Raw genomic sequence first — 22,084 nt, 5'->3', positions numbered from 1 at the left:
ATGTCCAACAGCAGCTCCATCACCCAGTTCCTCCTCCTGCCGTTCACAGACACACGGGAGCTGCAGCTCTTGCACTTCTGGCTCTTCCTGGGCATCTACCTGGCTGCCCTCCTGGGCAACGGCCTCATCATCACCACCATAGCCTGGGACCAGCACCTGCACACCCCCATGTACTTCTTCCTGCTCAACCTCTCCCTCCTCGACTTGGGCTGCATCTCCACCATTGTCCCCAAATCCATGGCCAACTCCCTCTGGGACACCAGGGCCATCTCATACTCAGGATGTGCTGCACAGCTCTTTTCATTTGCCTTCTTGATCACAGCAGAGTATTATCTCCTCACAGCCATGTCCTACGACCGCTACATTGCCATCTGCAGACCCCTGCACTACGGGACCCTCCTGGGCAGCAGAGCTTGTGTCCACATAGCAGCAGCTGCCTGGGCCACTGGGTTTCTCAATGCTCTGCTGCACACGGCCAATGCATTTTCACTGCCCCGGTGCAAGGGCAATGCCCTGGGGCAGTTCTTCTGTGAAATCCCCCACATCCTCAAGCTCTCCTGCTCACACTCCTACCTCAGGGAACTTGGCCTTATTGTGGTTAATGCCTTTTTAGTTTTCATGTGTTTTGTGTTCATTGTGATGTCCTATGTGCAGATCTTCAGGGCCGTGCTGAGGATCCCCTCTGAGCAGGGACGGCACAAAGCCTTTTCCACCTGCCTCCCTCACCTGGCCGTGGTCTCCCTGTTTGTCAGCACTGTCATGTTTGCCTACCTGAAGCCCCCCTCCATCTCCTCCCCATCCCTGGACCTGGTGGTGTCAGTTCTGTACTCGGTGGTTTCTCCAGCAGTGAACCCCCTCATCTACAGCATGAGGAACCAGGAGGTTAAGGATGCCTTGAAGCAACTAATGGCTGGATTCTTTACAAAGGCATTAAACTTCCCATCTTCTGTATATCACTCATGACATGACTCATGACAGGTCCAACCTGTCTTTTTTATATTTTGTAGTTTTAGATGAATTTTTGGAGTTGGGGAAGACTTGTTTGGTTTTGCTTTTTTAACTCTGAAAATATTGCCCTCAAAAAAATTCATCCCACATCTCTGTCCACCTTTATAGATCAAGTCAAAGACCTTGTAAATGAGAAGTCGTTCTCCCTGTGTATTTAAAGAAAATAAATTACCCTGCAGTGAATTGTTTGTCTGAGATCCTTCCTGTGCAACCTTTGTGAAGCTCAGCACAAGGTGTCTGTGTGCGAAGATGGAGGAAACAGTTACAGGAGAGCAGCTCTGCCAGGCAGCACCAGCCTTGTTCTTCCCAGAGTCCTTCTCTTTCCACTCCCACACTCTCCTTCTCATCCCTTGTGTTGCTGCAAGGCCTGAGCACTCCCAAGGCTTGGCCGCCGTCCTGCTGTGTGTCAGTCCTGTGACCAGGACAGGCGGTGGGCACTGCTGTGACAGAGCTGGCCTCAGAATAGCATCTCCATCAGCAAGGGTATCTCCTTAGCACAGTGCCTCAAGGGTTAGGTCTTCTTCCAAAGTTCCTTGAAGAACATTCCTTAGTAGCAGACCCTCAAGAGGCTCGTTGCTTTGCTTGTTTCTCTGTGGGCTCAGTGTGAGGAGATCATGGTTCCAGTGTGGCTTTTGAGGGACTTCATGCTGGTTGCTCAGGTGTTGCTTGTTGGTGGCCAGCACCCATGCACAAGGTGAATAAGGCAGGGTCCCTCTGAGCAGTCTCCATGGCCACCCAAGAGCTTGTGTGGGACGTGGTCAGTGGCAGTGACCACCATCAGCTGGGGCTGCCTCCCAGCCTGACCAGTATGGCCCCGCAGAGTCACCACAGCCCACTTGATCTACAGAGCAAAACCCCCAGCTCGGGGCTGTGGGCAGCATGGGGACAGGGTGCAGGAATGGCAGCCAGGCCAGTGCAGGTGTGCTCTCCTTGGGCAAAGGCTCTGTGGGGAGATGGGACATCCCAGGAGAAGAGCAGGGCACTATTTGTGTGCAGACATGGAAAGAGATACCCTTTGCCTGTGGGTGACAACTTGGATCAGACTGTGCTGTCCCTGGATAGCCTGAGCGTAGCAGACAGATAGACACTGTCACTGACCTCTGTTTCCTCCATTTCATTCTACAGGGTCTGCCCATATGGAGCTTCTCTGCTGGGCTGGGCTGGAAAGTGCTCCAGAGAGGGAAACACCAGTGAAAAGCTGAAGTGTGTGAGCATGCAGGGTGGGGGCAACAAACTGGGAGGAACGGCTGACACACCAGCTGTGCTGCCATCCAGCGAGACCTGGACAGGTTGAAGGACTGGACAGAGGAGAACCCAAGCTCTACAAGGGCAAGTCCTGCACCTGGGGAGGAATAACCCCAGGCACCACTACAGGTTAGGGGCAGACCTGCTGGAAAACAGCTCTGTGGAGAAGGACTTAGGAGTTCTGGTTGACAGCAGGTTGACCATGAGTCAACAATGTGCCCTTGTGGCCAAGAAGGCCAATGGTACCTGGGGTGCATTGCGAAGAATGTGACCAGCAGGTCAAGGGAGGTGAAGCCTCCTCCTCTACTCTGCCCTGGTGAGGCTGCATTTGGAGTTACTGGGTCCAGTTCTGGGCTCCCCAGTTTAAGAAGGACAAGAAATTACTGGGGAAAGTGCAGCGACAGGCTACAAAGATGATGAGGGGTCTGGAGCATCTTTCTGATGAGGAGAGCCTGAGAGAGGGGCTTTGTTCAGCTGGAGAAGTTGAGAGGGGATCTCAAGGGTGGGTGTCAAGAGGATGGACCAGACTCCTTTCAGTGGTGCCCAATGATAGCATGAGGGGAAACAGGCACAGGCTGAAGAACAGGAGGTTCCATCTGTATATGAGGATAAACTTCCTTACTTGGAGGGTGACAGAGCCCTGAAACAGGCTGCCCAGAGCAGGTGTGGAGTCTCCTTCTCTGGAGACATTCAAACCCGCCTGGACTTGATCCTGTGCAATCTACTCTGGGTGAACCTGCTTTAGCAGGTGAGTTGGACTGGATGATCTCCAGAGGTCTCTTCAACCCAAACAAGCCTATGATTCTGTGGGGCACACAGCAGTGGTCTCCCATGGCCAGGCCTGCTGGGAGAGACATAAAAGACCAGGAGAGCATGGTCTGGCCTGTGCCCATGTTCCTGGACACGCTGTGGCAGCTGTCCCAAGGCGTTCGTCACAGATCAGCCCATTGCAACCACCATTTTGATTATTGTCCTCTCACCACACCTGAGAGAGGATGTTTGTCCCTCCGTGGAAGGACTCTGAGTGACTAGTCAGAAGCCTGAGTGTGCACAGAGGGCAGATGGGAGCATGCACATAGTGTTTGTGGGGGGAAATGAGCCCAAATGAGCACAAATGCCTCAGCTATCGCTGTGGAGGACATGGAAGCCTGTGGGATGGGTCAAGGTCACTTCATGTTGAGAGTAACTTCCTCAAGAAACTACCTGAATGCAGCACTTGGATGTGCTTCCTTGAACCGAGGTCAGTGTGACCTCCCTGGAGACCTGCATCAGCTCCAGCACCCAGACCCAGCTGCTGCCCGGCTTTGTGAATGATGACGGCACCATCTCTGCTTGCAGCACAGTCACCACTATTTCCTGCAGCTCTTGCCTGTACTGAGTGCTGAGGTGTTGTGTTGTTGATTTCTTTGTTTTCTGGTGGCCACATCCTGCAACCAGTGTTGTCCCTAAGCCACCCGCTTCATTTTGCAAGAGTCGCAGGCTGGACAGTCTGTCTCCAGAAGGCAGCTGCACCTTGGCTATGGGGATTTCTATCCCCTACAGTGATCGCTTCATCCTTGCCACAGATATAGTTTTCTCTTTGTATTATACAGCCATTTGTCCCCTTCCTGTTCACATGGGCATCCCATGAATGCATCACTGCTCTCTACTCCAGTGTAGACAGGCACAAGGCCTTCTCCTCCTGAACCTCTCACCTCACCAGTGCCACTGTTTTCTCCAGCACCCTCATCCTGGACTGTGGGATTCTCAGAACAGCCCTCCCAAGATGGTTTGACAAAGTCTTTTTTCTACTCCTTCCCCACATCCCTGCTAAATCCCCTCATGTACAGCTCAAGGACCAGACAGGTTGGGCGCAAGTGGAGCATTAAGAAAAATGGTCAGGAAAGCTTTGAGGTGTACAGAGAGCCCATCAACATGTTGGCCTGCTGTTCTCTCTGAACAGGCCCAGAGGACCTGGACAGCATTTATGGTATTATGAGGCCAGTTGTGTCTCAGACACTCATAATCCAGTCAGAATCCAGCAGGGACATGGCTGGAAAAGAACCTCAGCCTAAGTATGACAGATCCTACTCCGGAAGAGATCTTGGAGACAGGTTGTCACATCCATCCCACCTGAGAACATGACGGGACAGCAGAAGGGACATGGTCATGTGTATCAGAGAAGCTGAAAGGCCAGCAGCACTCATGGGATTTAGGAGATCATGGTGAGATTACTTCTCTCTGGTCAAGTGCAAGATGACTAGAAGAATAACAGGTTGGGATCTCTGCTTGTTGGGCAGTTTCTGAGGTGGCAAAGCTTCCAAAGTAGTGGGAAAAGCAACAGAGAAAAAAAAACAAAGCCACCAAGTGCAGATGGGGAAGCAGAGACTGGTTATCAGGAAGAAAAAATGTCACTGGAAGAGCAGTGCTGTGGGGCAAGAGGTCACCCAGAGGGAGCTGGATCAGCCCATGGTTTGTGTTCCAAAGAGCAGCCAGTGAGGGTGCAGACACAGCAGTGAAGGTGCAGAAATGCTGGGGTGAGAGCAGGTGGGGAAGCGAGATGGGTGTCTGCAGCCTGCAGGGAAAGAGGGGCAGGGGTAGCACCGTGTAGAACAGCTTGTGGTGGAGATGGCAAAGGGCGCTGTAAGGCTGGAAGGGACCCACAGAACCTAGGTCTCTGTCCCTTTGGCCAGGGCAGTTGTCTCTGCAAAAAGGTCTAAGAGAAGACATGTTGTCCTCATGGCACTGGGGCCTTGCTGCCTCCTTGCAGCCCCTTGGGGAAGCCGGAAGTTGTTTACCAGTGTTGTCCTTCCCTGGGCCTTGCACACCCATATCCCACGGTCCCCAGAAGAGCCCTGAGCCATGTGTTTACATCTCATGTGTACAATGAAAACATGGACTTTTGACCTAGTGTTTCATAGAATCATAGGATGTCCTGAGTTGGAAGGACTCACAAGGATCATCAAATCCAACTCCTGTCCCTGCACAGGACACCCCACAGGTCACCCCGTGTGTCTGAGGACATTGTCCAGTCTCTTCTTGAACACTGTCAGGTTGGGGCCATGACACCTCCCTGGGGAGCCTGTTCAGTGTCCAGCACCTTTGGGTGAAGAACCTTTTCCTCATGTCCCACATGACCCTCCCCTGGCACATCTTCCTGTCATTGAGTAGAGTAGGAATTTCAAGGATGTTTGCAGAGGTGCCTTTAAGATTTCACAAGTCTATGTTCTATAAAGACAGAGGTTCAACTTGTGAAGCACACAAGGCTAAACCTAAATTAGTGTGATTTGTGTTTTCTAAACTCTAGGTACAGTCACTTAAGTGTATTTACAAATCTCCTTCTTGCCAATCTTCCCTTATATTCCCACACCTACAATTAGTGTCATACTCAGTATAAAGCTGGAGCTGACATTTCTGGCTGGTTACTTCCGTTAGTTCAGATTTGCCAGGTACTTTGGTTAGTTTAGTTTGGAAGTTCCGTTCTGTTGGGAGTTTTGAGTGAGATTTTTGCTCTTCTGCCATTTTGCAGTTGGCCCTTGGGCCTTTTTGCTCTGTCTTGCTGGGATTGGTTGTTTGGGACCAAGGTGCTCCTTTCTTCAGGACTGGCTGTTCCGTGTGACTGGAGTTACATGACTGAGTATATTTTCTTAATTTAGTTTGATTTTTTATATTTCATTTTAATTTTTAAATTTCATTTAATTATATACATAGTAGTAGTAGTATATTATATTATTTTTATTGTCTTATTAAAATGCTATTTCTGAACCCACGGGTTTCTCCATTCCCTTCAGTTATCTTCCATATCGCACTTAATAGGTTGAGGGACTACATGAGCAGCTATTGTGGTCTTAGTTGCTGGCTGGGGTAGAACATTGAGAGGGAAGGATAGTAGTGGCTCAAGAACTCTTTAAAATCACTTTCCAAGATGATGGCACTTGTTTTTGGTTGTTTTTTTTTGGAGTGGGAAACAGCATGAGAAAGGAAAACCATCAGAAACTGCAGCTCTGGAGGTCCAGAGTGGAGCTCAGGATGAAGAAATGTCATTCTGAGCACAGTGCTGTGGTCATTCAGAGGGACCCTGGATCAGCCATGACTTTGTGTTTCCAGGAACAGCTGGTGAGGATGGAGAGACAGAAGCACAGGTGGGGACACACTGGGCTGAGAACAAGGTGGGGAAGCGCATGGGGTGTCTGCAGCCTGTGGGGAAACAGTCACAGGCCTGGGACAGTGCAGGATGGACCGTGGTGGACATGGCCAAGGGCGCTGGCAAAGCTGGATGTCCCTGCAAGAGCCAAGGTCTTTGTCCCACTGGCTATGGCTGATGGCCCTGCCAGCGAGGCCTAAGAGGAGACACATGGTTGTCATGGCCATGGCATCCCATTGCCTCCTTGCACCACCAGGGAGTGTCACACCATTGTCCTGCACTGGGCATCGCACTCCCCACAGCCCCAGGAAGAACCTGAGCCACACGTGAGGGACAGGATCTCCCTTCCTAGGGGCAGGGGGTCAAGGCTTGGCCATTGTCCTTCATCAGACAAACCAAGGGTTTTCTCAGCATCAGAGCTGCTGCACTTTGCCTTTGCCTGATGCAATCACTGCCTCCAATTATCTGCTCTAACGAGTCCCTGGGGAGGCTTTGTCAGTAACAGCCCTCAGTGGGGCCCATTAATGCTGCAAGGTACTTTGGAGTTTGCTTCTGGCTTGGACTTCTTGAGCAGATTCTTCAGTCTGTCCTTGGTATTTGAGGTTCATGGACTCAGCACCAAATACACCATGGGGCTCATTAAAACACAGAAAGCCCTAACAAGCAATGTTTCTTTCCGTTATTTTCTTCAGATCTTCAAGCCTTGTAGAACTAACTAAAGAGGTTTCAAAGGGACACTTGCTGATGAAGATTTCAAAGAAGATTTCATAAAGGATGTTTCTTCTTCCCAGGGCGTTTTCTGTCATTTTTCAGTGTATAGAAGAAGTGACAGCAGCATTAAACACTGGACTTTGATCCCGAGCGTCTCCTGAAGACATCTGGACAGGCAGCAGAACAGTCCCTTGAGGCTGGACACTGTATGGACAACCTGGCTCCTCACCCCCATCCCATTCTGTCGGTACCCTCATTGGCCACCAGAGGTTGCATCACTTTTCCTCCATCAGCCTTCTCCACTGAGCTCTGCAGGAGATGCTGCAGCTCCTGTGCATCAGCTCCACCTGCTCTCCTGTGCAAACACTGCACAGTTTAATAAACAGCAAAACACTTTCCTCAGCTGTGTGTGTAAGCTGGATCTGATGAGGTCCAGCATCCAAAAGGGACAGCCACACAAGAACTGATTTAGACAGAGAGATAGGAGAGGATAGAAATAAACAGCACCCCAGATACAGCATCTGAGATACAGCATCCCAGATACAGTATCCCAGATACAGTATCCCATATACAGTAACCCAGCTACAGCATTCTAGATACAATATCCTAGATACAGCATCCCAGATACAGCATCCCAGACACAGTATCCTAAATACAGCATCCAAGATACAGCATCCCAGATACAGCATTCGAGAAAAAGCATCCTAGATTCAGCATCCCAGATTCAGCATCCAAGATACAGCATCCCAGATAGCAACCTAGATACAGTATCCTAGATACACTATACCAGATACAGTATCCCAGATACAGCATCCCAGATACAGAATCCTAGATACAGTATCCTACATACAGTATCCTAGATACAGTATCGCACATAGAGCATCCGAGATACAGCATCCCAGATACAGCATCCTAGATACAGCATCCTAGCTACAGCATCCCAGATACAGCATTCCAGATACAGCCTCCCAGATACAGCCTAACAGATACAGCATCCTAGATACAGCATACCAGACAGAGCATCCTAGATACAGTATCCCACATACAGCATCCCATATACAGCATCCAAGATACAGCATAGCAGATACAGCATCCGAGATAGAGCATCCCGGATACAGCATCCAAGATACAGAGTCCTAAATACAGCATCCCAGATACAGCATCCTTGATACAGCATCCTTGATACAGAATCCCAGATACAGCCTTCTAGATACAGGATCCCAGATGCAGTATCCCAGATACAGCATCTCAGATACAGCATCCCAGATACAGCATCCTTGATACAGCATCCTTGATACAGAATCCCAGATACAGCCTTCTAGATACAGGATCCTAGATGCAGTATCCCAGATACAGCATCCCAGATACAGCACCTTAGATGCAGTATCCCAGATACATTAGCCCAGATACAGTATCCCACATACAGCATCCCAGATACAACATCCTAGATACAGCATCCTAGATACAGCATCCTAGGTACGGCATCCCAGATACACCATCCTAGATACAGCATCCCATATACAGCATCCCATATACAGCATCCCCAATACAGCATAATAGATACAGCATCCTAGACAGAATCCCAGATACAGACCCCTAGATACAGCATTCTGGATACAGCATCCCTGATACAACATCCTAGATACAGCATCCTAGATAGAGTATCCCATATACAGCATCTGAGATAGAGCATCCCGGATACAGCATCCAAGACACAAAATCCTAAATACAGCATCCTAGATAGAGCATCCTAGGTACAGCATCCCAGATACAGCATCCTACATACAGCATCCTAGATACGGCATCCCAGATACAGCATCCTAGATACAGCATCCTAGATACAGCATCCCCGATACAACATCCTAGATACAGCATCCCAGATACACTATATTAGATACAGTATCCCAGATGCAGCATCCGAGCGACAGAATGCCAGATAGAGTATCCCACATAGAGCATCCCAGATACATGATCCCAGATACAGCATCCTAGATACAGCATGCCGGATACAGCATCCTGGATACAGCATCCTTGATACAGCATCCTAGTTACAGCATACCAGACATAGCATCCTAGATACAGCATCCAATATCCAGCATTCCAGATAAAGCATCCCAGATACATCATCCTAGATACAGAATCCCAGATACAGCATCCTAGATACAGCATCCTAGATACAGCATCGCAGATATAGCATCCAAGATCCAGCATCCCATATACAGCATCCCAGTAACAGCATCCTTGATACAGCATCCTAGATACAGAATCCTAGATAGAGCAGGCCAGATACAGTATCCCAGATACAGCATCCTAGATACAGTATCCGAGATAGAGCCTAACAGATACAGCATCCTAGATTCAGCATACCAGACAGAGCATCCTAGATACAGTATCCCACATACAGCATCCCATATACAGCATCCAAGATACAGCATTGAAGATACAGCATCCGAGATAGAGCATCCCGGATACAGCATCCAAGATACAAAGTCCTAAATACAGCATCCCAGATACAGCATCCCTGATACAGCATCCGAGATACAGAATCCCAGATACAGCCTTCTAGATACAGGATCCCAGATGCAGTATCCCAGATACAGCATCCCAGATACAGCATCCCAGATACAGCACCCTAGATATAGTATCCCAGATACATTAGCCCAGATACAGTATCCCACATACAGCATCCCAGATACAACATCCTACATACAGCATCCTAGATACAGCATCCCCGATACAGCATCCTAGATACGGCATCCAAGATTCAGCATAATAGATACAGCGTCCTAGATACAGCATCCCAGATACAGCATAATAGATACAGCATCCTAGACAGCATCCCAGATACAGACCCCTAGATATAGCATTCTGGATACAGCATCCCCGATAGGACATCCTAGATACGGCATCCCAGATTCAGCATAATAGATACAGCATCCCAGATACAAAGTCCTAAATACAGCATCCCAGATACAGAATCCTTGATACAGCATCCCAGATACAGCCTTCTAGATACAGCATCCCAGATGCAGTATCCCAGATAGAGTATCCTAGATACAGTATCCCACATACAGCATCCCAGATACACCATCCTAGATACAGCATCCTAGATACAGCATCCCTGATACAACATCCTAGATACAGCATCCCAGATTCAGCATAATATATACAGCATCCTAGATACAGCATCCCAGATACAGCATAATAGATACAGCATTCTAGATACAGCATCCCAGATACAGCATCCTAGATACAGCATCCAGGATACAGAATCCCAGACAGATAATCGTAGATATAGTATCCTAGATACAGTATCACACATAGAGCATCCCAGATACAGCATCCCAGATACAGCATCCTAGATACAGCATCCCCGATACAGCATCATGGATACATCATCCTAGATAGAGCATCTGAGAAACAGCATCCTAGATATAGCATCAATGATACAGCATCCCAGATACACCATCCTAGGTACAGCATCCAAAATACAGCATCCTAAATACAGAATCCTAGATACAGCATGCCAGATACAGTATCCCAGATATAGCATCCCAGATACAGTGTCCCAGATACAGCTTCCTAGGTAAAGTATCCTAGATACAGTATCCTAGATATAGTATCCTAGATAAAGTGTCCTACATAGAGTATCCCAGATACAGCATCCCACGTACAGCATCCTAGATGCAGCATTCTAGATGCATCATCCTAGATACAGCATCCCAGATACAGCAAACTAGGTACAGCATCCTTAATACCACGTCCCAAAATCAGCGTATTAGATACAGCATCCCAGATGCAGCATCCGAGATACAGCATCCCAGATAGAGTATCCCAAATAGAACATGCCAGATACAGCATCCCAGAAACACCATCCTAGATACAGCATCCCAGATACAGCATTCTAGATACAACATCCCAGATACAGCATCCCAGAAACAGCATCCCAGATACATCATCCTAGATACAGAATCCCAGATACAGCATCTTAGATACAGCATCCCAGATACACCATCCTAGGTACAGCATCTCAGATACAGCATCCTAGATACAGCATCCTGGATACAGCCTCCCAGATATAGCATCCTATATCCAGCATCCCAGATACAGCATCCCAGACAGCATCCTTGATACAGCATCCTAAATATAGCATCATAGATACAGCATACCAGATTCAGCAAACTAGATAAAGTATCCCCAATGCAGCATCTGAGATACAGCATCCCAGATATAGTATCCCAGATACAGCATCCCAGAAAGAGCATCCCAGATACGGCATCCCAGATAAAGCATCGTAGATAAAGTATCCTAGATACAGTATCCCAGATACAGCATCCTATATAAAGTATCCTACATACAGTATCCCAGATACGGTATCCCAGATACTGCATCCCACATACAGCATCCTATATACAGCATCATAGATATAGCATCCCAGATACAGCAACCGAGATACAGCATCCTTCATACCGCATCCCAGATTCAGCGTATTAGATACAGCATCCCAGATGCAGCATCCGAGATATAGCATCCCACATAGAGTATCCCAAATAGAACATCCCAGACACAGCATCTCAGATACACCATCCTAGATACAGCATCCAAGATACAACATCCCAGATACAGTAACCAAGATACAGCATCCCAGACACAGCATCCTAGATGCAGCATCCTAGATACATCATCCAAGATACAGCATCCCAGATACAGTATCCGAGGTACAACATCCCAGATACAGCATCCTAGATACAGCATCCCACATACAGCATCCCAGACAGAGCATCCTAGATACAGTGTCCTAGATAAAGTATACCAGATATAGTATCTCACATACAGCATCCCTAATACAGCATCCCAGATACAGCATCCTAGATAAAGCATCTCAGATAGAGTATCCTAAATAGAGTATCCCAGATACAGCATCCTAGATGTAGAATCCTAGATACAGCATCTAAGATACAGCAACCCAGATACACCATCCTAGATACAGCATCCCCGATACAGCATCCTAGATAGAGTATCCCAAATAGAGTATCCCAGGTACAGCATCCTAGATATAGCATCCTAGATACAGCATCTAGGATACAGCAACCCAGATACACCATCCTAGATACAGCATCCCTGATACAGCATGCCAGATACATCATCCTCGATACAGCATCCCAGATACAGCATCCCAGATACAGCATCCTAGAAGCAGCATTCCAGTTACACCATCCCAGACAGAGCATCCTAGATAGAGCATTTTAGATGCAGCATCCTAGATACAGAGTCCCAGATACAGCCTCCCAGATACAGTGTCCGACATTCAGCATATTAGATACAGCATCCCAGATGCAGCATCCGAGATACAGCATCCCAGATGCAGCATCCGAGATACAGCATCCCAGATAGAGTATCGCAAATACAGCATCCCAGATACAGCATACTAGGTACATCATCCTAGATACAGCATCTAAGATACAGCATCCCAGATACACCATCCTAGATACAGCATCCCTGATATAGAATCCTAGATACAGTATCCTAGATACAGCATCCCATACAGAACATCCTAGATACAGCATCCAAGACAGAGCATCCAAGATACAGCATCCCAGACACAGCATCCTACATAGAGCATCCCAGATACAGCATCCCGCATACATCATCCCAGATACAACATCCCAGATACAGCATCTCAGATATAGCATCCCGCATACCGCATCCCAGATACAACATCCCAGATACAGCATCCTAGATACATCATCCTGGATACATCATGCTAGATACTGCATCCCAGATACGGCATTTTCCTGGTTTTGTTATAAACAAATTTCTCTTTCAGTGAATTCTGCCTGTCAGCTAAAGCCTTCATATTAACTGCATTTTCCTGGAGAACCAGACACATGTTTTTGTAAACCTAGCAATGGAATGCAAACTTATTGATAATCATGGATGGACATCTCGCGAGAGGGGCAACGAGAAACTGGTGACCAAGAAACTGACCAACTGTGTATAACATTCCATTCATGTGGATACTTCATATAAAAGTCGTAGATCACGAGGATCTCATCCCTTTTTGCCTTTTCCCTTCTGCTTATGGCCGACATTAGGAGAGGACCTTGCTAGTCGTCCCTGTGAACTGAGGCCTAGTGACAGACTGAATCCAGCTCCGGTTGGCTGCAGAGTCTAATCCAGGACTTTGGGTGCCGGCTCTGCAGTTGCTGAGACTTTCAAGATTGGTTTTGTAGATTTTGTATTATTTTCTCTATTCCTATTAGTAGCATTAGTAAAACATCTTTACTTTTTCCAACTCTCTTCTCTCTGTCCTTCTTTCCCTCCCGATCGCCTGTGCTGAGTGGGAAGAGGGGAGAGGGAGCGGCACAAGGGGGAAGTGGGTGGGGGAGAGGAGGTTAACAATACATCTGCCAGGGTTTTATTGTCACCCCGCAATCTTAACCCTCGACACAACTAAAGCACAACCAACCTACAAGTTTCTTGCAAGTATCGTACCAACACACACAGAGCATCTCCATTTCTTTTTCATCATTTTAAATGGGCAGATGGATTTTTCCACAAGAAAATCCCCAATCTAAGCAAGACTCACTGTTCAGCACACCAGTCCTGCACTGACCTTGCCGGCAATAGGCATCCGGTAGAAGATGTTCCATACTATGATTCCTGCCACAATTTTATCCCTGAGGTAGATAACGGCACCATCGCCATGCCCTTCTCTTTGCTTTGGAACTTGAGGCACCTGGGGAAAACTTGGACGAATGTCAATTTCTGATGCTTCTGTTTCAGTCTCTTGATCGAAGGGACCTTGTCCCTCTAGCAAAGAGATGTCCAAACATCCAGTGCAGAAGAGAAGCAGCAGCTCTTTCCCGGTCATGTTGAGAGCGGACTAAAGAGCAAGGCCCTGGAAGAGGCTGAGGCGTTTTCTTGGAGTTGCAACCGGCAAAAGTTAAGTTTCAATAAGACGAGAATGAAACCATCCTAACATGAAGCACAGTGCTGGCCATTCCCAACTTCCATCACCAAAAGCAAAAGGCAGAACAGCTGCTTCTTTAAGGCAGCATAGACAAAATAAAGATGCTTAGAACCACAGCAACTCTTCTGTGCAAAACCTGATCGTTTGATTGCTATGGAGGAAATTCAGCCTCCCTGGGAAAAGAAGTTTGAATTTTGGGAAATGACTTACCCAAGGCCTTCTTGAAGGAACGTTACGTTTGAATCCCATTTGACTATCAAAACCAGCCTTTAAAGCTTGGTGTAGGAAAGAAGCAAACAGATTGATGTCTCCTGGAGCTCTGCACTGCGTTCAGACCAACTCTCTGGGCACTACCCAGCGAGACACATAAACCTTCACGCATGGACACAGCTGCCGAGCACGACTCCAGCCCTCCCTGATTGCTCCCTTGCATTTTTCAGCATGGCTTTTGCTGTTACTTTAGCAAGAACTCCTCCTGTTGGCAAATTACTGTTGGTAAACTACTGTCAACAAGTCCAATGGCTTAGTAGCCTACATTGGGACCCAGATTGCTCCGAGGAAGGAAGTGTTGATTTCAGAGAGAACATATAATACAGATTAAAGAGAAGTACACATTACTGAGTCAACACCTTGAACTGGGCACCTGCTCAATTGGAACTGGGGGGCTTAGAGGAGTCAACACAGCTGTGATTTAGAGCCCAGGAAGTCCCGTGTGTCAAAAGTGTTCCAAATCGTGCCGAGGAAACAGATGCTTCCCACAAAACGATGTGGGTATCTCTAGATGTGCATCACTACCTTTCTGGCCACAGCCCCAACTGACTTGTTGAGGCACAGCCCGGCAGCACCAGAACGTGTCGCCAGTCGCGTCCTGCCTGAGGAGCGCAGGTTGGACAGCTGTGGCAAGTTACTTGCTTTGTTCCATGTCAGTTTTACTCCTTTGGCTTTTCATGAAGTGACGAGGTTTCACGTCCACTCCATCATGACGTTCCAATTTCCCTGAAAGTGCTGGCGTCACCTTATCCCAGAGAAGGACCACGCTGTGAGCAGGAGGAATACACCAGTCGAAGCCAGGAAAAGAAGGGCTCTGCTCCGGGGACGTGGCGGTGCTGTGCTTTGTCCTGAGCCCCCGGCCAATCGCAATACATCTCTGCCCTTCCCAGGCAGAAATTCCCCGCAGGGCAACTCGGCAGCTGGAGGCTGGGGAGAGAGATGCTGCTGCTGCCCGGTGCTGACCCAGTCAATGCAATCAGCTCTGGTTCTGTGCAGTGCACGGGGGTGCTGGGGAAGAGGAAGATGCTGCGAAGGCTGCAGCCTGGGGCATGCAGCAGCCACAGACAGCCCTGGCTGGTTTGCAATGCGCCACACAGGGATCAGCAGCTGCTGCGGCTCTTGGCTAACTGGGTTTATACCTGAGCCTCCCTCCATTTTTGGGCCTCAGAAACCCAGGGCAGAGTAACTCACATCTGAGACAAAGCTCTGAGCGGGTGGATTTCTTCTCAAGACCAGCACTGTTTGCAGCACTTCTTCCCGATGTCTCAGGCCTGAACATGCTCTCGTGACGCTGGAAGCCTTGTGCATCAGAGCCTTGTGCAGAGATGGATCATGGCTCAGATTTCCAGCAAGGGAGCGAGCAGCCACCTCTTCCTGACTTGGAAGACCCTCGGTGGAGGCAAGGGACCACATGTGGGTTTGGAGGGTCTTGCCTGTATCAGCTCATGTAGGTGCTCTGAAACACCCCCGCAATGGGGAGGTTTCTTGTGAGACGAAGGGGATGCCGTACGGTGCAGGTCAACCAGCCAAGTCAGCAATAGATCTCAAATGTTCCAAGTCCTGGACTGGAATTGGAGACAGGCAGGTGAGAAGGGAGCCTGAGGGGGATCCAGCCAAACTGCCGGCTCGTGGCAGCACCAGCCGGCAGCCCGGGACACCCCGAGGACAGAGATTTCCTGCAGCCTTCTTTGTCCCGAGGTGGAGCAGGAACAGATGAGCACAGGGGGAAAACTGCCATTTTTTTTTTATTGGCTTTATTGATTTCTGAAAACAATCCAAGGCTGAGCAGAGGCTGGCAGCACCACGTCCTCAAGGCAGGTGAATGCCGCGGTCGCTGTTCATGCACCCATCCCTGGCGTGGCACCCTCAGACGCTCCCTCTGGACGCTGCGCAGGCTCAGGACCAGCCGCATGTCCAGGCACCCGCGTGGCGCTGGCAACTGGGCTCTACTCCTCTTGCTGTCCCGCGGTGCAGCTGCAGTGGAAAGCCCTGCGCAGAGCCCGGAGCGCCCTCCTGAACCGGGAAGGCCGTCGCCGTGGAGCTGGGCCCTGAGCTGGGCAGACGATGTCTGCGCTGGTCTCTCCTCCATGTTCTGCAGACATTGGAGAAACCGTGTTCTCTTCTTCATCATTTGCAGCTGAGACGAGAGGGGCTGTGCTGGCCTGCCCCTCATCCTCTTCTGCCAAATGAGCCTCAATGGCTTCAAGTCCTGCAGGTGCTGGTTCTGCCACTGGAACATCCGTGCATTGGGCCCGGTGCTGCTGTTCCACCGGTTGCTGGCCAGGTCCCTGGATCTCAGCCTCAGCCCTGCGCACGGCCTCACTGACAATGTACTCCACAATGTCTGCCAGAGCCACATCGTCCTCTGTGGGTTTGTGCTGGGCAGGTGCTGGGCGCTCTGCCTCTGCTGCCACCTCCGCGTCTGTGCAGCTGGGCAAGCCAGACCCCTCCTGGGGACCTGCAGGGGCATTTTTGAGGTGCTCCTGGACTGAGGGGTTGATCCAGATGCTGTGGATGGAGTTGTCTCCGCCTTGGCACTCCTCTTTGCTGTTCTCCTCCTCCACATCCATGCGCTGGGCCAGGTCCTGCTGTTCCTCCGGTTCCTGGCCAGCTCCCAGGATCTCAGCCACAGCCCTGCACATGGCCTCACTGACGATGCACTGGGCTGTGTCCCACAGAGCCGCGTCATCGGCTGTGGGGCCCTGTGGTGCAGGTGCCGGGCACTCTGCCTCTGCTGCTGCCTCGGTGTTGGTGCTGTGAGGCCAGCCAGACCCCTCCTGGGGACCTTTATGGTGGTCCTGGAAGCGACCCTGGACCGAGGGGGTGACCCAGGTGTCCTGGATGGTGTGCTGGCCCAGGCTGTGGCTGATCTGCGGGCAGGAGGAGGAGCAGGACACATGGGATGGAGGCGGCAGTCCCGGCACCGCAGCAGCTGCTTGTGGCCCCGTCCAATCACCGGCCTCTCCCTCCTGCCCTGTCCCGTCTCTCCCCTGTGGCCTATGGAGCAAGGGGGACAGCCCAAAGGGCTGGGAGTGGGCGTTCGCCTCCTCATCAATGGGCATCTTGGGTCTCGTCTACCACAGAGCTGCAGTGAGCACCCAGGGGAGATGCTGCCTCCTGAGAAGCTGCTGCCTCCTGAGAAGCTGCTCCTTAAATACCCCCACGGTCAGGGCGGGGACCCCTGTGTCACAATGGCCTCTGGCTATGACGACCCCATGTCACAATGGCCTCTGGTTATGACGAGGAGCCCACGTCACAGAGCCCGGGCGGTCGTCACGGAGACACCCACCTCCGGGCCCAGCTGGGACTGGCAGTGCGCGGCGTGGGGCACCCCCTGCTTGAAGGAGGAGGGAGCAGAGAATGGCGAGGGAAGCTGTCCCCAGCACACAGGACCCCGTCCCCCAGAGCTTTGCTCAGAGACGCTGCTGCCTGCTCCGCTACACCTGCAAGAATCCGCATTCAGAGCTTGTTTGCAGGACAAACCAAGGGCCACTCTACAGCCTCACCACACTGATTATTTGTTTTTGTTGTCGTTTGACCATGGGGAGACAATCAAAACCGTGGGAGAAGGTTTCCCTTCAACCTTTTTCCCCCTTCCCCCTTCAGGCCACAGTAGTCTACAGTTAATCTCCACTCATCGCTAGACTTACGCACTGGCCAAATTGGGCTATTGAAAGGTGAGCGAGTCTTACTGATCACAACCTGGCTTTCCAATTGACGGATCAACTTCTGGATAGGAATCAAAGAGTCTCGGTTGGTGCGATATTGCCGGCGATGCACTGTCGTGGTAGCAATTGGCACCTGCTGATAGTCAACCATCAGCAGTCCTACAACAGAAGGGTCATCTGAAAGACCAGGCAAATCAGACAGCTGTTCAACTTTTTCAGTGTCTACAGCTGCTATACCAAATGGCCACCTATACCCTTTTGGGTCCTTAAAATACCCTCTCCTGAGGTAGTCTATGCCAAGGATGCACGGAGCATCTGGACCAGTCACAATGGGATGCCTTTGCCAGTTTTTTCCAGTTAGGCTCATTTCAGCCTCTACAACAGTCAGTTCCTGGGATCCCCCAGTCACTCCAACAATATTGATGGATAGCGTTCCTTTATAATTAGAAGGAATTATCGTGCACTGAGCACCAGTGTCCACTAAAGCTTTGTACTCCTGGGGGTGTGTTGTACCAGGCCATCATATTTGTACAGTCCAATAAACTCTGTTATCCCTTTCCTCCACCTGGTTGGAGGCAGGGCACCTCTAATTTCTGTTTTGCACAGTCTCTGGGTGTGAATTAGAGGTTCCTTCAAGAGCATCAGAATCTCTTCTGCTCCTTTTGTAAACTGGAGCAGCCACCTTCCTAGGAGTTTTTCCTTTGATCTCACGTACTCGTTCTTGAAGTTCTGAGGTAGGTCTTCCATGCCACTTATTCATGTTTTCTCCCTGCTCATGTAGGAAGAACCACAGTGAACCTCTTTTTGTGGGCTGCCTCTGTCCTCTCTCTCGAGATTGGAAACGCCTTTTCCTAATAGCTGAAACACAGGTTTGTGCAGGTCGTGAATGGTATGTGTCTTCTCTGAGTTGTTTGATTTCTTGCAACAGCTTTTCAAACCGGTCATCAGATTTTTCACACAGTTTCTCCACAGCAGAAACACAAGCCCGTAGAGAACCAGCAAGGCTGTCCTCAAAGTTCCAGAGCTGCTCAATCACTTCAGTAATATCTGGTATACCTCGTGATGACCAGACCATTCCTGCCAATGACTGAGCATATGCAGGAGGTGCACGTTGTACAAATCTGCGCCACAGAGGTCGTGTACAATTGATTCTATCTGGGTCTGTCCCCTCTTGGCTGTTTGGTCCAAAATAAATGATCTCTAGCACAGCTAATTCTCTCAGGAACTGAATACCTCTCTCCATAGTATTCCATTTCCCTAACTTGGATATACAATCTTCCTTGTAGGGAAATCTTACTTTCATAGCTGCCAAGAGTCGGGTCCAGAGAGTAGTGGCATTAGACTCTCTTGAAATTGCCCTATCAATGGTGGAATCTTTTGACAGAGATCCCAGCTGCCTGGCTTCACCACCTTCCAATTCAATTGTTTCTGCCCCATTGTCCCAGCATCGGAGCAGCCAGGTTAAAATATTCTCGCCTTCACGACGACTAAAGTATTTTTGCAGATCTCTCAGCTCACCTGGAGAGAAGGGCTGAGTGGTGGTCACTTCATCTCCTCCCTGTCCTGATGGTGCCCCTTGGGTTGATGGTGGCCCTGTGCCATCATCTGCTGCACGGGTAGTCTTTCTAGTGACTTTCTTACAACCGGCAACTGATGCTGATATGGGTTTACCATCATTTGATTCATTTCCAGAGTCTGAATGACTGTCACAGTGGTTACTGTGGTTACAGCAGCAACAGTGCCCAGTGTGTGAAGAAAGGGGGGCTGCCTTAGCCTGTGAGGCTGGAGAAGTACTGTTATCAGCATCGGCCTTGGTCTGCGTAGGAGCTGTACCTTCAGCGGCTGTTGGGGCGGCAGCAGCTGCAGCTTTTGCTGTTTTGCTCTTTCTCGAGCGGCTAGGAGAGCTTTTTGCTAAAGCTTCCGAAGACGCACCGCAAATCTCAGGACAACAAAGAGACGCAAACCTCCTGTTGAACGCCATTTCTCTTAACAGAAGCACAAACTGACACACGTTCAGCAAACCAGATAACACCATCATAGTTCTATCAAAACTCCAAGGATACTCAAAATTCTCTAAAACATTTGCGAACTCTCCTAGCGAAAAAACGAAAGTACTGTTAGTCAGCCTTTCTAAAGATTCACCTGACCAATTAGCAAACACAGAGCCATACTGCTCTTTAATCTCTCCTGGAGGCTTTTCAAGGTAAAGCAGAAGCGAGTAGAAATTAATTAGCGGCTGCAGTACAATGAAATAAACCAGTGACAAACCACACAGTATCATCATGATCATTGTCCAGTTCCTTGTTGTTATATAATGAATACTTCGATTTAAAAAGAAAGCCCAACACAGATATGGAATCAGTGAGCACAATGTAGAAAACAACTGATACAACTTATGCCATAACATCTTTAAATCAGTGTAATTCACTTTGCCTTAATACCACTAAATAATATCCAAAGCAAACAGACGTGGAGTATCACAACTCTATGAGTTGGCACCGTGCCAAGAAAACTGAAAGGTACGTCAGAGCACTAGAAAAGCCAAAAATCTTTAAATTTACCCCTTTCTCTTGCCCCACGTTGGGCGCCAATTATCTGTCGAGGGTTAAGATTGTGGGGTGACAATAAAACCCTGGCAGATGTATTGTTAACCCCCTCTTCCCCCCACTTCCCCCTTTTTGCCCCTCCCTCTCCCCCCTTCCCACTCAGGACAGGTGATTGGGAGGGAAAGAAGGACAGAGAGAAGAGAGTTGGAAAAATTAAAGATGTTTTACTATTGCTACTAATACGAATAGAGAAAATAATACAAAATATACAAAACCAATCTTGAAAGTCTCAGCAACTGCAGAGCCGGCAACCAAAGTCCTGGATTAGACTCTGCAGCCAACTGGAGCTGGATTCAGTCTTTCACTAGGCCTCAGTTCGCAGGGACAACTAGCAAGGTCCACTCCTAATGTTGGCCATAAGCAGAAGGGAAAAAGCAAAGGCAGAAGGCAAAAGGGACGAGATCCTCGTGATCTCCCACTTTTATATGAAGTATTCACGTGAATGGAATGTTATACACAGTTGGTCAGTTTCTTGGTCACTTGTTTCTCGTCACCCCTCTCGCGAGATGTCCATCCATGCTTATCAATAAGTTTGCATTCCATTGCTAGGTTTACCAAAACATGTGTCTGGTTCTCCAGGAAAATGCAGTTAATAAGAAGGCTTTAGCTGACAGGCAAAATTCACTGAAAGAGAAACTTGTTTTTAACAAAACCAAGACACCTCTCTTCTTTCCTTTTCTCTCACTCTCCTGCTTCCTGCCTCTTTTCTTTTAAATCCTCCATTACAGTCCTGCAGCCGAACACTACTTTTTATTCTTCCTTCCCTTTCTGCTGCTCCCTTCGCTTTCTCCCTCTGTCCCATATCTTTCTTCCCAACTTGTCTCTTGGAGACTTTGGGCCACTTTGGCCCCAGGTCTGGGCATGGTTTGGCCAGTTCTCAGAGGCTTTGCTGGTGACAGCAGGGACAGCAGGCAGTGACAGGCCCGGGGCTGACAGGCTCCCCCTCCCCTAGGGGGCACTCGGCTGCCACAGCCAGCTGACATAGAACCTTGGTCACAATGCCCGCTACCGTGGCGAGGATGCGGTGACTCTGCAGGTGACAGGGACACTGCAGGACTTGGTGTCAGCTCAGCAATTTCTCAGTTCCCCAAAGAAGCTGAATTCTGCAAAGTGCTGCCTTTGCTGTTGAAATGATGTCATCAGGTGGGTATTTTGGTGTAATACACTGAAAACCAGAGCAGAAATGGTGAAATATTCCCATGATATGCATGATCCCTGTACCAAACCACCATGACTCAGCCTAAGGAGATCTGCAGCTTATTTTTTTGTACTGCCAGCAGATTGTGGAAGTACAGTATAAAAATCATCTTTATGGAGAGATCTTTGCATTTTAGGCTTAGTCTAAGTGTCTCAAGTAGCTGGGGTTTTTGTTTGGGCCTAATCCATAAGGTCTGATGGCTTTCCTCCTCCTCTAAAGGTGGATGTGGTAGAAAATATAAAGCAAATAAACGTCCTGCAGCCTAGCCTTGCCTTGCCTTGC

At 49.1% G+C, this 22,084-nt stretch overlaps 1 protein-coding gene across 1 annotated transcript; it reads left to right on the top strand.

Moving 5' to 3' along the window:
- Positions 1 to 963, top strand: LOC309452594 (olfactory receptor 14A16-like; the record flags this gene model as incomplete). Its single annotated transcript, XM_082077216.1, has 1 exon — positions 1 to 963. The coding sequence occupies one exon, from the start codon at positions 1 to 3 to the stop codon at positions 961 to 963; it is 963 nt and encodes a 320-aa protein (XP_081933342.1).
- Positions 964 to 22,084: the final 21,121 nt, after the last annotated feature.

This window comes from Streptopelia decaocto, assembly GCF_964273445.1.
Source record: "Streptopelia decaocto genome assembly, contig: HAP1_SCAFFOLD_65, whole genome shotgun sequence".
In the NCBI taxonomy this organism is placed as follows: Eukaryota; Metazoa; Chordata; class Aves; order Columbiformes; family Columbidae; genus Streptopelia; species Streptopelia decaocto.
The sequence above is the reverse complement of the archived record's forward strand: the minus strand, read 5'-3'. Positions and strand labels throughout refer to the sequence as shown.